General features: G+C 44.6%; 1 protein-coding gene across 1 annotated transcript in view; it reads right to left on the reverse strand.

The window, feature by feature from the left end:
* The window catches only part of LOC122791399 (tyrosine-protein phosphatase non-receptor type 9-like), a 594,700-nt gene that overhangs the window by 52,008 nt on the left and 527,469 nt on the right, over positions 1 to 15,223 (reverse strand). The window contains exon 8 of the mRNA XM_044059141.1: positions 9,140 to 9,209. Within this exon, the coding sequence (XP_043915076.1) occupies positions 9,140 to 9,209 (70 nt within the window). The remainder of the gene's footprint in view (positions 1 to 9,139; positions 9,210 to 15,223) is intronic.

Here is a 15,223-nt window from a genome sequence, read left to right on the forward strand (position 1 = left end):
AGGGGATTATGTTCAGGCTGGTGAGCTTGTCTATAACACATGAGTGGGGAATGGTGTCGAAGGCCTTTGCAAGGTCTAGGTAGGCTGTGTTGACCACCTTTCCCTCATCTATAGCCTTGGTAACTGTCTCAAAGAAGGCCACCAGGTTTAGGAGGCATGACCTGCCCTTAAAGCCAAACTGGGTAGGGTCCAGTGTTTGGAGGTTTCCAGTGTCTCTGTTAATGAGATCTATGATGATGCGCTCCATAGCTTTGCAGACCAAGTTAGTCAGGCTTATAGGGCGATAGTTCCCGGGGTCCATTGTGGCTCCACCTTTGTTGAGTGGAATAACCATTGCTGTGTGCCACTCTGTGGGCACGTAGCCTGTGGAGAGGCTGAGTTTAAACAGTGTGTTTAGGTGAGGGGTTAGTTCATCTTTGAGCTGGTATAGGACGCAGCCCGGGACACCGTCCGGTCCTACTGATGCTGTGTTTTTGGCTTTGGAGAGGGCTGTTTTAACCTGAGTGCCTGTGATTTCAGGGGCACTACATTCTTCTGGTATAGTTATGGGCCCTTTTAGGGGTGAAGTTTGCACTGAACCTGTCTGCCAGGATGTTGGCTATATCGGTCAGTTCAGTGTATTTTGTGCCATTCTGCACCAACTCCGAGCAGATCTGAGAATTGCCACTTACATTCTTGACTTGTGGTTATCTTTGGAGTCCATGGCAATTTTTCTTTCGAAGCTAGCCTTGGATGACTTTATGAGGGAACGTAGTTTCTTGCTGATACTGATCAGAGATGTCTTCCCTTCTTGGGATTTTACTCTTTTCTGCACTAGTTTCCTCCTCCTATTGTATAGTTTGTTTATGGCAGGGGTCCACCAGACTGGTTTCCTTTTCTTGGAGGTGTGAGTCTTGGTTTTGTTTGGGATAGCACGATCCATGCATTCTTGTAGGTGCCCGTAGAGTGAATTAGTAAAGGACTTTTCAGCTTGGACAGCGTTCTCCTTTAGCATGGGGGCTTTGAAACTTCCCACCTCGGTCTTAAGTAATGTGAAGTTTGCTTTTGAAAAGTTTTTCACGGTGGTTTCTTTGACTGGGGGTGGTGGCAGAATGTGGATATCCAGAGTGATTATTTTATGGTCTGATCTAACAAGCGAGCGGTTGACCTCCGGTGTGGAACACCGGTCGCCCATGTTGGTGATGACCAGGTCCAATATGTCACCTCTGGAGGGGGTGTTGACCAGCTGATCCAGGGCATTTGAGTTTATAAATTCTAGGAAATGTTGGGCAAGGGAGTCTGTACCTGAGTAGTTCTCCCAGTTAATGTTTGGGTAATTGAAATCACCCAATATCAGGGTGTTTGGTAGGACCTTTATGTTTCCCAGTGTTTCCAAGAATGCGGAGTGGGGGTCCTGGGACATGGTGGGTGATCTGTAGCAAGCTATAATTTGAATAGCAGTTTTGCCCATTTTTAGTTGCACGTGGATGATCTCTGAAGCATCGTGCTGTGCCACTAACCTGGAGGTGTGGGTATCCTTGATGAATATGGATATTCCCCCGCCTTTTGTATTTCGGTTTGGGTTTTGTGGCCGAAATGTATGGTATAAGTTGTAGCCTGGCAGTGCTGGGATGCTCTCTGGAGCCTTCAACCAGGTTTCTGTTATTGCACATAATATAGATTTCCTCCATACATACTGAGGAGTGCCTCGAATGTGTGCATTCCGAGGTTTAGACTTCTGGCACAGAGTAGTATTACCCTCAATTTTTTGTTACTTGTGCTATTTATGGCGGTGGGTTTGTCTTTTGAGCCTTGCCTAAAAAAGGCACTATGGGGGTGGGAAGAGCCTTGGCCAGTATTCGAATGTCTAAGGGTGACATGTGCAAGCCATCTTTAGCGAAGCAGCGTGGCTTGTCGAGCATGTCATCCCCAGGCTGACAGACACTGGATCCCCTTTGAATGACACCAGAAGCTTAGCCAATTGTTGAAATTGATATTTTTTTCTGTATATTGTGGTATCATTCTTGGTGAGGGTAGGATACTACTCAGGGTCAGGGTCATACCGGCCTGGGCTACATGATCCTCCATGTCTCTTTTCATGTAGTCCAGGGAGGTACGGCTCAGGTCATTCACACCAACGTGGACAATGACAGAGTCATATTTGTACTTGTTCTGGAGTGACCTGAGTTCTTGTGTTATGTGGCGGATCCTGGCACCAGACAGGCAGCTAACAGTAACCTTCTCCTTGTTCAGCCTAGTGAGTGGGACATTAGTGTGCCTGACTATAGAGTCACCTATTACTAGTGTGTTGGGTATGTTATTTTGCCTTAAGGGCTGTGATTTTGTGGCACACTGGTTTTGTGAAGTTTGTGTTTCATGGTTTGTGTTGGGGGGGTGTAGGTTGCTTGGATGTCTGCTTTGGAGGTCTCTGTTGCTTCTGCAGATTTTTATTTAGAGCCTCTGCGTATGTTTTCGTGTATTTATGTGTGTTTTTTGCCGGTGCTGGTTTCATAGGTCTATGTGAGACTGGTGGTGTGATGCAAGTAATTCCCTTCTCCTCTTGACTGCCTGGTCCAGTCTTGGGTTGAGAAAGCTTAGCCTCCAGTTTGGCTGTTTAATTGCATCTCTCGCATGTATTAGTGTTTGGTGGAAGGAGGAGAGGGTTGTCTGTGTACATGAGGCAATTGTAACATTGCCTCAGAAAGCCCAGACTCACCAGTTGGACCAGAGAGTACACCTGAAACTGCCCTTTGGACATACCTGGATAGGTACAGTGAACTGTTTTACTGATTGGCTGGTAAGGTCGAATAGAGAGCCTTGTCCTTCTCTATAGTATAGGGGGGGGTCTAGTGCTAAGGTTTATTAGTGCTTGATATGAGTTTTGAGCAAGTGCCGGTATGAGAAACGAATGGTTTGAGTGCTTAAGTTGAAAGTTTGTCTAGTTCCAAGGGAAAAATGGAAGAGTAGACTTTGTGGAGCCGGGAATAGTTATACCCTAGCTAACCGGTGCTGCCCGGCATGCAAAACTGCGCAAATGTGGGTTTTATAGCAGGGAAATGAAAGAGATAGAAATTAGCCCAAACTGGCCAATAAACTAATTTACGGGCTGAAACCACTCCTCCAGGGACAGATCGGATGCTCAAAGCTCCCTCTCTCACAGTGAACAGAGAAACTTCCTTCTATCCAAGTAAGGTATGGGCAAACACAGAAACTTGTAGCACAGCCCTGAATTCAGCACTAACCTGAAAACTGGACTATACTAGCTTAGAAAGGCGGGAAAACAAGTAGTTTTTTTTTGTTCTTTTGTTTTTTTCAGAAAATAAAGCAGATACAATAAAAAAAAAAAAAACTTTAAATGCACAGAAATGGCTATCATACTTGGATGGATTTGCTGTGGGCTCCATTGGCCCTGTATGCACCTGCCGTCCAGCTGTGCACCCCAGGCATAGTCTGATGAGTCCGTGGTGAGGGTCTGGGTGGTGGGGGTGGTGAGAAAGGTAGGCCCTTGTTGTGGGAGCATCCTGTTGCCCACCAAAGAAAATCTTTTCTGATGCAAGGTATAAGAGTCTCCAGGTTTTGAGTGTTGACACCAAAGGCTTTTTAGGTACCACCGAAGTTGCCTCATATGCAGTCTGGCATATGGAATGTGTAGAATGCAAGATGCCATGAACCCCAGAACTTGCAGGATTTTCCTTGCAGATAGCTGGGGTCTGGTGGCTAGTTGAGAGAAGAAGGCTGTCAGGGAAGTTTTCTGGTGTAAGGAATGCCATCTGAGTAGCTCTGTCCAGACTTGCTCCCAGAAATATAATCCTTTGGGTGAGTACCTGCTTGGATTTCTTTTTGTTGACTGTGTACCCTAGGGAGGTTAGTAGGGACTTTACAAAGGCCAGGTGCTTGAACAGTTTTCCTGGCTGTCTGCCTGAATTAGGCAGTCGTCTAAGTATGGGTAAATCTGGATATTCCTTTGTCTGCAAAAGGCAATGGTCGGAGCCAGACATTTTGTGAAAACTCTGGGAGCAATAGATAAGCCAAAGGGAAGTGCAGAGAACTGAAAGTGCTGAGATCCTGCCTTGAAATGGAGATATTTCCTGCATGATTCCCTGATAGGAATGTGGCGGCAGGCCTCTTTTAGGTCTAGAGTGCCTAGCCAAGCATCCTTGGAGAGCATGGGTAGCAACTGCTGGAGGGTGATCATTTTGAATTTTGGGATCACCAGGAAGGTGCTTAGAATGGACAGATCGAGGATGGGGGCCCAGGTGTCCTCTTTTCTGGGTACCAATAGAGGTCTGGAGTAGAAACCTTGGCCTTTCTGTTCTGCAGGAACGTGCTCTAATGCCCTCACAGAGAGAAGGGAAAGGACTTGCTTTTGCGCCTCTGCTCACTGGTTTGGAGGTAGCTATGGGAACCCTTTTGGAGTTGGAAGGGTGTGGAAAGAAAATTTGTATCCCTGGGACATTATGTGGAGAATCCAGCAGTCGTTGGTAATGGTGGCCCAAGTGCTTGCGTGAAAGGAGAGTTTTCCTCCTAGGGGTAAGTGAAGGTGGGCAGAGGGAGGGGGTGGAGGAGGAGGAGAGTCACTGAGTTCTTATCATAAGGGGGTGGCTTAGAACTCTCTGGTTTTGAAGTGGAGGTAGTCCACTGCTTAGATCTCTGCATTCCATGTGGCTGCTGTCTGTGGCTGCTGTCTGGGCAGTCTGGTTCCACGGGGTCTGGGCTGAACTGGCCTGGTGGGAGCAGGAAAGGACCAGTGCTTGGTGGGAAAATGCCTGCTGAACCTGGGTGGCTGGACCTGTAAGAAATCCTTAACTGTCTGCATAGATTTTGCTTTTTCTTCCATCTTTTTTATTACCTCTTCTGCCTTAGTGCCCAAATAAGATATCTTTGTGCAAGGGGGCATCCAACACTTTAGATTGAACATGGTCTAGCAAGGGCTGTTCCTTAAGCCATGCATGCCTTCTAAGGACAGATCTGGTGACTGCTGCTCTGCAAGAAGCTTCTAAGGCATCAAAACCACAGTGCAAGGTGTGTTTAGTTACTTGACTTGCAGAATGCATTAACTCTTGTAACTCTTTAGATTCTGCACAAGCAGAAAAGGAAGACATTTTTTTGTTTTAGGAGTTCCAGGGTATGTTGGTGAAATTTTAGCATATGGAACTGACAACTGAGTGCTCTGATAGCAAGAGTAGCTGAGGTGTATACTTTTTTACACCATCTGTCTAGTGCTTGGGAATCCCTACCTGAGGGGGAGGGATTCTTAGCAGAGGTTGTTTTAATTCCTTTAGGCCCTTGAGAAATGACCTCAGGGTCAGCAGTAGTATTTTTAAAAAGAAATTTGAGAGACTCAGGGACACTATTGTACCTGTCTGGTTTTCTGGGTGCAGGAGGGAGGGTGTCAGGAGTCAAACTGGATTCAAGGAAAACATCCTCCACAACATCCAGGACTGGGGGGTGGCCAAGGGTCTGTGCTGTGGAAGATTTAAGAATTCCCTGAGTCTCTATTTAGAGTGAGGGTAGTCCTGAGTTTCCCATGAGAAATGCTCCCTTAAGGTATGAAGGGTTTCCCCAAAGGAAAAATCCTCTGGGGGAGAGGCTGAAGGAATGGAATCCTCATAAGCAGAGAGGGGTTGCATGTCTTCATATTCAGATGCATCAGAGTCATCGGACTCCTGTTCAAACAAAACTACAGGGGACAGATCTCTTTCCTTTTGGAAGGCGTAGCTTGGCATCCCCTGATCAGCATGATGAGGCCTTCTGTCATTTTAAGCATCTGAGACTGAGGCAAGGAAGCAGGTGCCGGAGATTGGGTCGTTGGTTTCTTGAGTATGGTTCGTACCCTGGGCCTAAGAAATTCGGTCATTTTCGAAAGAACGGTAGTCGCGAAAGAAGATGTCGGTTTGTGTCGAGAACTGGTAGTGCGAAGGACTTCCTCGGAAGCCGATGCCTGTTCAGCGGGTCTGGGACCCATCCAAAGTAGAGACGACCACAGGATCCTTAGTCGAAGAAGAGTTTTACGACATACTGGACTCCGAAAGGGTCTCGGTAGCGGCCTGCAAATCCACAGAAGCGGGCATCAGGGGCTGCGAAAGCGCCTCACTGAGGACCGGAGAACTGACAACTAGCTTAACGGGGGCGTCGTCAGTAGGCTTGGACCTGTGCAGTCTGTCTTTATCTTTACATTTTTTTGGAAGATATGCTGTCAGATGACTTACCGAAGCCATATCAGAGTTCAAGGACTGTAAGCAAAAATATCTAGCTACAATAAGGGCCCGATGATGGACAGTTCTGGTGTTGAACAAAGCACAGAAGCAACAGTGGAGGACGTCGTGGTCTGGGCCTAAGCAAGTGATGCAGTAAGAATGAAAATCTCGGTGTGGTATTTCCTTTTCACAGGCGAGACAATTGATAACTTTTTCTGACATCTGTTAGTGCAAGAAAAAAGGATCCCCAACGGGGTACTTAGCTTTAGAAGACTTCAGCTTCAATTCGGTAGACGAAACTTATAGTGGCCGACCAGCACTCGTGCAAACTGCTTCTGCTTTGGGCTCCATGGCAAGAAAGACTGATGCAATGGCGTTGGCTGCCTTATTTATACTACTAATGACTTGACGTCAGTCCTGAAGTGGCAGCAACCGACACAAACACTAAGCCTCTGGTATTCGGGCCAGCCGAGGGCTATCCTGGCAGGGATAACCCAAATGTGATGACTGCAACAGTGAAACACGAAGAACATCTTTTGATACTTTAACCTATACCTGAAAGTAGCAACCATGACTCATTTACTTATTTTACACATTATAACATCAAAGCTGTAGCGACACAGTTCTACACCCTAGGTGACATACCTGTCCCCTCTGCCTATAAGCACTGGACATGTGGACAGCTGACATTACAAGGTGGAGTTATTGCCTGTAAGCAAATCGGCACCCATTAAACAATGGCACCCAGGCAGCTACAAACTGCCATCCCACCCTTCCTATAGTATAGAAGAACATTACCATTCAAACCATTTTGCTTCTCAAACAAAGGTCACAAGACATGCATGTAAAGCATTTAAATCATATCTGTTGAACATAATTAGCTAAAAGCATGTTTTTATTCTCATCAGTGCAGTTATGGAACACTTGCTACTGCAGATGCTCCTTCACACTTACGAATAAGTCAACATTTAAAGATGTTAAACTGTTACTTTTCAGCAAGTCATGATCCAAAAAGCTTATGTGTTTTTGTGTTTTTTAACCACTTGACATTTCTGTCTGACCTTTTTACTCATTGTTTTAGTTTGTTAGCTGGGATATTTTGTAGATACCCCAATGTTTATGGATATCACTTTGGTGTGACAACTCTGTGTTTCCAAAAGTCAAACATTCCTATTATGCTGTGCTGATGGGGTTTGGCTTTATTGGCCTGAAATTGTCCATAAATAGACTTAAAAGTAAAAGTGATAGAAAAGTCATGGACGTTTAATTTAGCTGAAACACCGAATATCCTTAAAGGGTAACTTGCATATATCCCTTTTTTCCTCTGATACAAGAGGTTTAAGGTATCACAGAGTGGAAACTCTTTGCTAGATCATTCTTTGTGTTTTTTTAAATAAAACGGGTTTGGAACAATTTTCTTAACTAACTTACATGCAAGGGGGAGAGGGGGTGGTGGAAGGGGGGTCAGGAGTTTACCTCACCACTTGAACATTGCTTATTTGAACCTGTTGAACTGAATTGGGCTTGCAAGGTTGTGGCTTGCTGAAAAGCAAATTGATTACCTTAGTGCAAACCCTGGCAAACATCTTGTTTTGCATTCCAGTATGTGACTTCCTCCAAGTCAGATCCTAACACGCCTAGATGATTGTGTGTGTGGTGATTTGCTTGTCAGCAACAAAAATACAATATACTAGGGCAGTGTATATGATACTGCAAATTGCTTCAGTCCACATTTCTCCTTCCCAAGCCACTGACAAATTACAATGGTTCCATCCCCGGATGTGGGTGGGGGTTGGGGGTTGTACTATTACACAAGCTAGAAACAGCTAGACAGGTGGTCAACTGGAAAGGCACACAAGTGGGGGAGGGGCAATAAATAATCAGAAGGACCAGAATTGTAGCTCTGGACCTCACCTAGACTTTACAAGATGAGGCAGATGGCATTTCTAAGGCTAAACTGACTGACACAAACCCACTGCTATAAAAATTAATCATTTTATTTACTACTAAGAATGTTCAGATTTGATAGTTCAGTTATGATCCAATTTAATGGTAAACAACCAACTCCTCATACGATCTAAGATTCCACCTCATCAAAAGCAAGAAAACTGCAGTTACTTAATCTTCAAAGGCAAAGGGTTACATTATGCGTGTCAGTTAACATGTCTCTAAAGCTTCAATCCAAGTAGAAAGGAAATAGTGTTAACAACTTTGCCAATATGTTTATTCTAATTCTGTATTATGTGACACCCTACAGCTGCTCTACTTGCTATTCCAGAACTAGCATTTTAAGTACATTTAGCAATGCTATATGGTCACAAAACTATATTGTTATACCGTTACTTAATGTAAATCCTTCTATGGCAGCAGTGCATATAATCCAGCAAGGGCACCGCATTAAAAATAACCATGCGTGCAAAATAAACAACCCACTGACAACTAAACTCAAGAGTCTCCAGTCAATTATGCACAATGACAATAAAGAAACCAAGCAATCAGTAGTTTATCTATACCAAGATAACAAAACATTGTGTCTGTATGGACATTTCCTCCATGACTGTGGATAAATGCTTCATAAAGAGCCTGCTTACTTGCAAACCTGAGCTCTTCAAACACTGCAGAGAAGCTGAATCTGTGAAGGTACTGACTTCCCCAATTTCTACCTGGCTTTCAAAATACCGAAAAAGGCAGAATGCAAGAAATAAAAGCTATTAGATTCTGAAACATTTCTCACAGAAGACAGTAATTACCGAAAGAGCTCAACAGATCTGGAATTTCTCAGTTGAGAGAAATGATGATGAACAAGCTAATCCATAGCAAACTGAGACATTTGATTATGGAACTAATGTAAAAGTGCACACACAACAGTAATTTTGCAAATATGATATACTGTTGTATTTGCAATGGTCTCAAAGAAAAATGCACATGCAGAATGACATGTTTTTAGTAAAATGCAGTCCTACCTTGTGTTGCTATGTATGCATTCTTTCTTTTATATCCATCTAAAAAGCTGGCATTGATGTAATCAGTTGTCTAAAACATAAAACAAAGGCATTACTATCACCATGACCATGATGAACAACGGATGACAGCTCATATACTGCACAAAGTTTTTTTTATATAACAAAAAAAAAAAGAAGTTATGTACTTACCATAACATTTCATGTGTGTTATCCATCTTTGCCTTCATTCTTACAAGGATGGGTTCGGATCCGATCCTAGGATCGAACTCGGCCTTATATACAAGCTCAAGGTCTTCCACTAGCTCGTGGCTAAACCCTATCCCAGCATACACAAAGAAAGCTCTCCAGATCTTCTTTGCAGTTATAATAAAGGAATATAAAATAAGGGCAGCTTAATACCTTAGAGAGCAATAAAGAAGGTCAGAGATTAAGAATATGCAATTGCACCAACTCAGTCTTACAGGAGTAAAAAGGCTGGGGGGAAGGAGGGTGGGATGTAAGAATGAAGACAAAGATGGAAAACACACATGGAACGTTATGGTGAGTACATAACTTCGTTATGTGTTGTTGTTCTATCTTGCCTTCATTCTTACCAGGATGGGACAGCGTCCCTAGCACCATCTTTCTTGGGTGGCTCAAGGGAGAATATTCTTCAGAATCGTGGAACCAAAGGAGGCCCTGTTCCAGGAGGTCAAATTGACTTCATAATGACTGATAAAGTTATGCGGTCTTGCCCACATTACCACACTACAAATGGTATAAATTGGTAATCTAGCCATAAATGAGGAAGATTTTGCAATGGCTCTTGTACAGTGGCCTTTAACTCTATGGGGGAGATCTCTGTTCTGAGTATTATAAACAAAAGTTATGCAATCTGAAAGCCATTTCGAGTGTCACTTTGGAGACTGGGGAACCTTTCTTCGAATCTGAATAAGATATAAATACTTGGTCAGATTTCCAGAAGTCCTCAGTCCTGTGTTGGTAGAAACGCAATTGTCTATGTACATCCAATTGGTGTAACACGTAGTCTGCTCTATTCTCATAATTTGGATAAAAGACTGGCAGTTCTACGGATTGGTTCAAATTTGATTCTGAACATACGTTTGGCAAAAAGGAAGGATTTATTCGTAAGGAGACCCTGTCTCTATGGAACAGCAAGTAGGGGGCTTTATTGACAAGGCTTGCAGCTCAGACACTCTTCTAGCTGAAGTAATTGCTATCAAGACAGCAGTTTTCCATGTCCACAATTTTGAGTTTACAAGATGATGCTGGCTCAAACGGGGGAATAATTAAACGAGATAAGACAAAATTTAAATCCCATGGTGCTGCAAGATCTTTGATAGATGGTCTTAATAATAAGGTGCCTTTAAGAAAGGCTTTCCATAGTCTGTCAGACATGATACTTAGGCCTGATTCACCTAAATGGAAACTGGATATCGTTGCTTGCTGAACTCTAATAGTAGCTGCGACCGCACCTTCATTGAAAAGTTTTGCCAAGAACTCTAGTATGGAATTGACTGAGGCAGAAAACGGGTCAATATGAGTATGAGAAGGCCATAATGAAAATCTTTTCCAATTGCTTCTATATATTTTTCTCATTGAAGCCTTACGAGAAGATATTAGGATGTGTTTAACCGATAACGAGAGGTCAGGAAACCTTGTCTATGGTTGGAATCAGAGCAGCCAAGCTGTCAATTTGAGAGTCTGAAGGGAAAGATGGAGCTTTCCTGATGCATGAGTCAGAAGGTCTGGAACTGGGTCTAGAATCCAAGGCTCCTCCCAAAGATAAGGCCACAGGAAGGGGAACCAGATCTGACGAGGCCAATATGGGACGAGGAGTATCAAGTCCTTTCTCAAGCAAATGGCTTTCTGCAGAACTATGGATATTAAAGGAAAGGGAGGAAAGGCATAAAGGAGACCGGAGAGCCAATCATGAACAAGAGCATCCCTTGTTGACTTCCCCCCCAAGGGGGGATAAGGGCAAAATAGCTGCTGGATTTGGCATTCATGGATGTGGCAAAAAGGTCACAGCAAGGCTGGCCCCATTTGTCAAAAATCTTTTCCACTACTTCCTGTTTTAGGAACCACTCGTGAGGGGCCCCTATTAAACTGCTGAACGTTTCAGAGTTCGAATATCATACTGTCAACACCATATGATCGAACTTTGAAAAGTGTGAAGGTGAAAGGCAATGGATCCGTATGGGCAGAATGGGAAAATTTCACATTTCTGCACTGAAGTGCAGTCTCGGAGTTGGTATATTTACGTGGGGGGTGGGGTGGGGGGGCTTGCCCACCTGCTCAGAGCGTTAAGGCAAGTTTTTTTTTTTCCTTCTTAACTTTTTTATTATACATTCGAGGTTGCAAGTTTCATTCATATGTTGTCGAACATATGAGGTTCAAAATTTTGAAGCTTGGAATACATACTATAGACCCCACATAAGGCATCAGAATTACTCTGCCGAGTCTGCTATCACAATGGATTTGCCCGGGATATGCACTGCTATCAGAAAGTGTTGGGAGGAGGTCACCCACTCCCATAATCTTAGGGCCTCTCGACAAAAGGGGTACGATCTGGTTCCTCTGTTTGTTTATACACCATACAAATGACATGTTGTCTGTCTGTATTGCAATAGTTCCCAGCAGAACAGAGTCCTGGAATGCTTACAATGCCAGTAGCACTGGTCTTATCTCTAGGACACTGATGTGCACATGGGCCTCGTGATCCTGCCAAGTGTCTTGGACAGTCTTACCCAAATAACACCCCCCCCCCCCATCTGAGAGGCGTCCGTGGCCACTGTGGCTAATGGTTGGGGAAGTACAAAAGGTCGGCCTATCGTCACATGAGTGGGGTAAAGCCATCAACGAAGGCCTTTTTTTATTTTTGCAAGATTCCATTATCAGTATTTTGTGGGACAGTAACCACTGGAGAATTTTCATATGCAGGCATGCTAATGGGATCAAATTTATTGCTGCTGCCGTGGTCCCCAACACTTTTAGGACCGTCCTTGCTTGTGCTTTTCTCTTTGAAAGAAGATTTACAACCCAGCATCGTAGAACTTGTACTCTTTCTGGAGGAAGTTCGGCCATCATCCTTGTGTCCAATTCTGCTCCTATAAAAATGATACTGAGAAGACAGCAAGGCAGACTTCTCATAATTTATTTTAATTCCCAGGTGGGAGCAGAGCTGCAAGGTGGTGTTTCTTGCTTTTATTAGTCGATGCTCGGTGGTGGTGGTTAGAAGCCAGTCATCTAAATATGGAAACACCCAGAATCCTAGGCGCCTCAAGTGAGCCTCGACTACCGTCATGCATTTGGTGAACACTCTGGGGGTGGTTGTGAGGCCAAAGGGAAGAGTTTGAAATTGGTAGTGACTGGCTCCCAGCTGAAAGCACAGGTGCCTCCTGGATTGCCTGTCCATTCTTGTGTGTTGTACGCATCCTGGAGGTGTATCGAGCACATACAATCGTCTTGTCCCAGACAAGGGAATATTGACTGCAGTGTTACCATCCGGAACTTGAACTTATTACAGATTTGTTTAGGTTGCTGAGCTCTCCAATCCCCTGTTTTCTTTGGAACTAAAAAGAATCTTAAGTTCCAGATCCTATTTGGTCTGCAGGGACTGTTTGGATGACTCTTGTCTAGCAACTTTTGAATTTCTAACGTTGCCTGATCCCTTTGACTGGGTGCAACGTCTGAGATGTTTTTTATGTTTAGAAAAGGGTATGGAGTAACTTCTGGATATGATGCTTTGCACCCACTTTTCTTTTGTTATTAGTAGCCAGGCTTCTGGGTACAAAGATAAGCACCCCCTGGCTGCTTCCAGAGATGGACAGGCGGGCCTCCACTCAGGAGCACTGAAAGGGCTTACCAAAGAAAGATTCTCTGTCACCCTGATTTTGCAGACCCCCCCTCTGCCACATGGTCGGCGTCTTCCATTACTACTTCCCCCTCTGCTCCTGGAGAAAGATTCACCAAGTGTCCGGGAAAGCTCTCTGGAATTTTTGAAACCACATATTTCCACTTCCTTTCTGACTTTTGGGGTATGGTCTGGTAGGTAGGGAAAAACGGACTCCTACTGCAGAGAGAGTCTTCCCTTCTTGTTCACACTTGGTTAGTGTGTGGGCCCGAACAGAGATGAGCCATCAAATGGGACGTTCACAAAAGAAGAAAAGGGTTACGCAAAGTCACAGAGGTGCATCAAAGAAGGTCTACTTAGGGAAATTCCTGTACCCGCTGCTCTACTCATCATCCGCTGCAAAAAAAAAAATAGCCTCATGGAAGAGTTTACCACTGAATTTCAGGAAGAGTGCCGAGAGGAAACTTTCTCTGACACCCCTTCAGCTGCTGAACCTTGGAGAGCATCTCCTAACTCCTCTGTAGTCTTGTAAAGTTAGTCACATAATTCAGTGATCTAAGAGCAAAAGTTGCTGAAGAAAAAATGCGCTTTCCATATCTGTCCATCGTGTGAGACTCCCTGTTTGGTGAACGAACAGAAGATGACATTTCTGAAAGTTTCTTCTTGTTGGCTGCCGCCACCACCATAGCATCTACTGGGACTCCCTTAGTTAAAAAGTTGTTGTCTGAGGGGAAGGTGATGAACTTATTTAGCCTCCGGGGAACAGGTTCCACTGAATCTGTAGACTCCCACGCCTTTCGAGAAACTAAATCCAGAAGTTCGCCAAAAGGCAGACACACTCAAGTGGGAGAAGGGTGAGATCCAAAAACCTTCAGGTACACGGACTCCTCTGCTGAAGGGTTGGTGGACTTCCAGCCGCCTCTCTATAAGTATTTCCAATATGTCTCCAAAGGAGACATAGCCAGGAGGCAACCATGGGGACCATTCGGCTTTATCGAGGTCCGTATCCAAAGTGATGGATTCCTCTGGGGAGTCTAAATGCTTCCTCCTGCATAGCCTCTTCCGAGGGACCTCTTTAGAGGGGTACTCTGGAGAAGTTTTAGAAGAGTGGGGAGCACCCTGTGAGGCATCCTGAGGCCTAGGATCTCCACATCCCTGTGGATGCACGGGTATAGAGGCAGACACAGGTGCCTTTGTGGGAAGAACATCCAGAGATGACCGTGGAACTGCCTGTGGAGACAGCACTCTTCTCATCATCTGAAAAGCCCCCGCCCCTGATCCGAGGAAATCACTGGATCTGACGAAACCGAGGGAATCCCCAGGATCAAAGAGGACGGCTCTTGAGGCTGAGGTAGGAGCTGAGCTCACCCGAGCCGATGCCCCGAGAGGCAAGATCATATCCAACAACTGACAGATCCAACTCGCCTCCCCGGACTCGACTGGAGAGCATTGGCTCTTAGACTCCTTGAGCTCCGATGGAGCTGAGGACATCGGAGCAATGATCAGATCCAAAGATCCCATAATAGGTCTTGGTTCCGAGGGTTCCACCAATATTAGCTCTGGACATTCCAGCTCCGAGGTCGGATCGTAGGAGGAATCGAAGTAGAAGGGGAAGATGTAGTCTGATCCAAAGCCTTCGGGCTTGGATACAATAACAGCTTGGCCAGTGCCAGTGTCCTTAACAGCCTCTATACCACTCGATCCAAATCGTCGTTGGATAAGTTCCTGGAAGACCAAGTGGAGGGGGCTGGAGACTTTGAAGGCTGAAGAATAGGAGAGCTAACAGTAGGAGAGAACAGCTCCAATACAGGAGACTGGCTCTGCAACTCTAACTCCGGCACCAAAACTGATGATGTCAGAGCAGAAAGTTTCTTGGATACGACAGCCTTAGGATCCGGTGAGGAAATTTTTGTAATTTTTTTTTTTGTAAGGTTCTGATGGATCACTGGAAGAGGAAAATCTCTTCCCAGATTTGTCAGATCTAGATGGAGGAGACTTGTCAGATTTCGATGAACCTGGACCTTCCTGTATTGCTTCCGAGAAGAGAGTTTTTAAAAGACCTCTTAGGATTAATTTGTTTTTTTCTTTCCAGAAGAACCCTGTGATTGAAGGAGAGACAAATTGAACAAGACTCCTGGAGATGGACAGCTCCTAAGCAATACACACAAATAGTGTGTCTTATCAGTAAGGGACATTTCCTGTCCACATTTCTCACATTTTTTTAAACC

This window comes from Protopterus annectens, chromosome 17.part0, assembly GCF_019279795.1.
Source record: "Protopterus annectens isolate FY-2018-M chromosome 17.part0, PAN1.0, whole genome shotgun sequence".
NCBI lineage: Eukaryota > Metazoa > Chordata > Ceratodontiformes > Protopteridae > Protopterus > Protopterus annectens.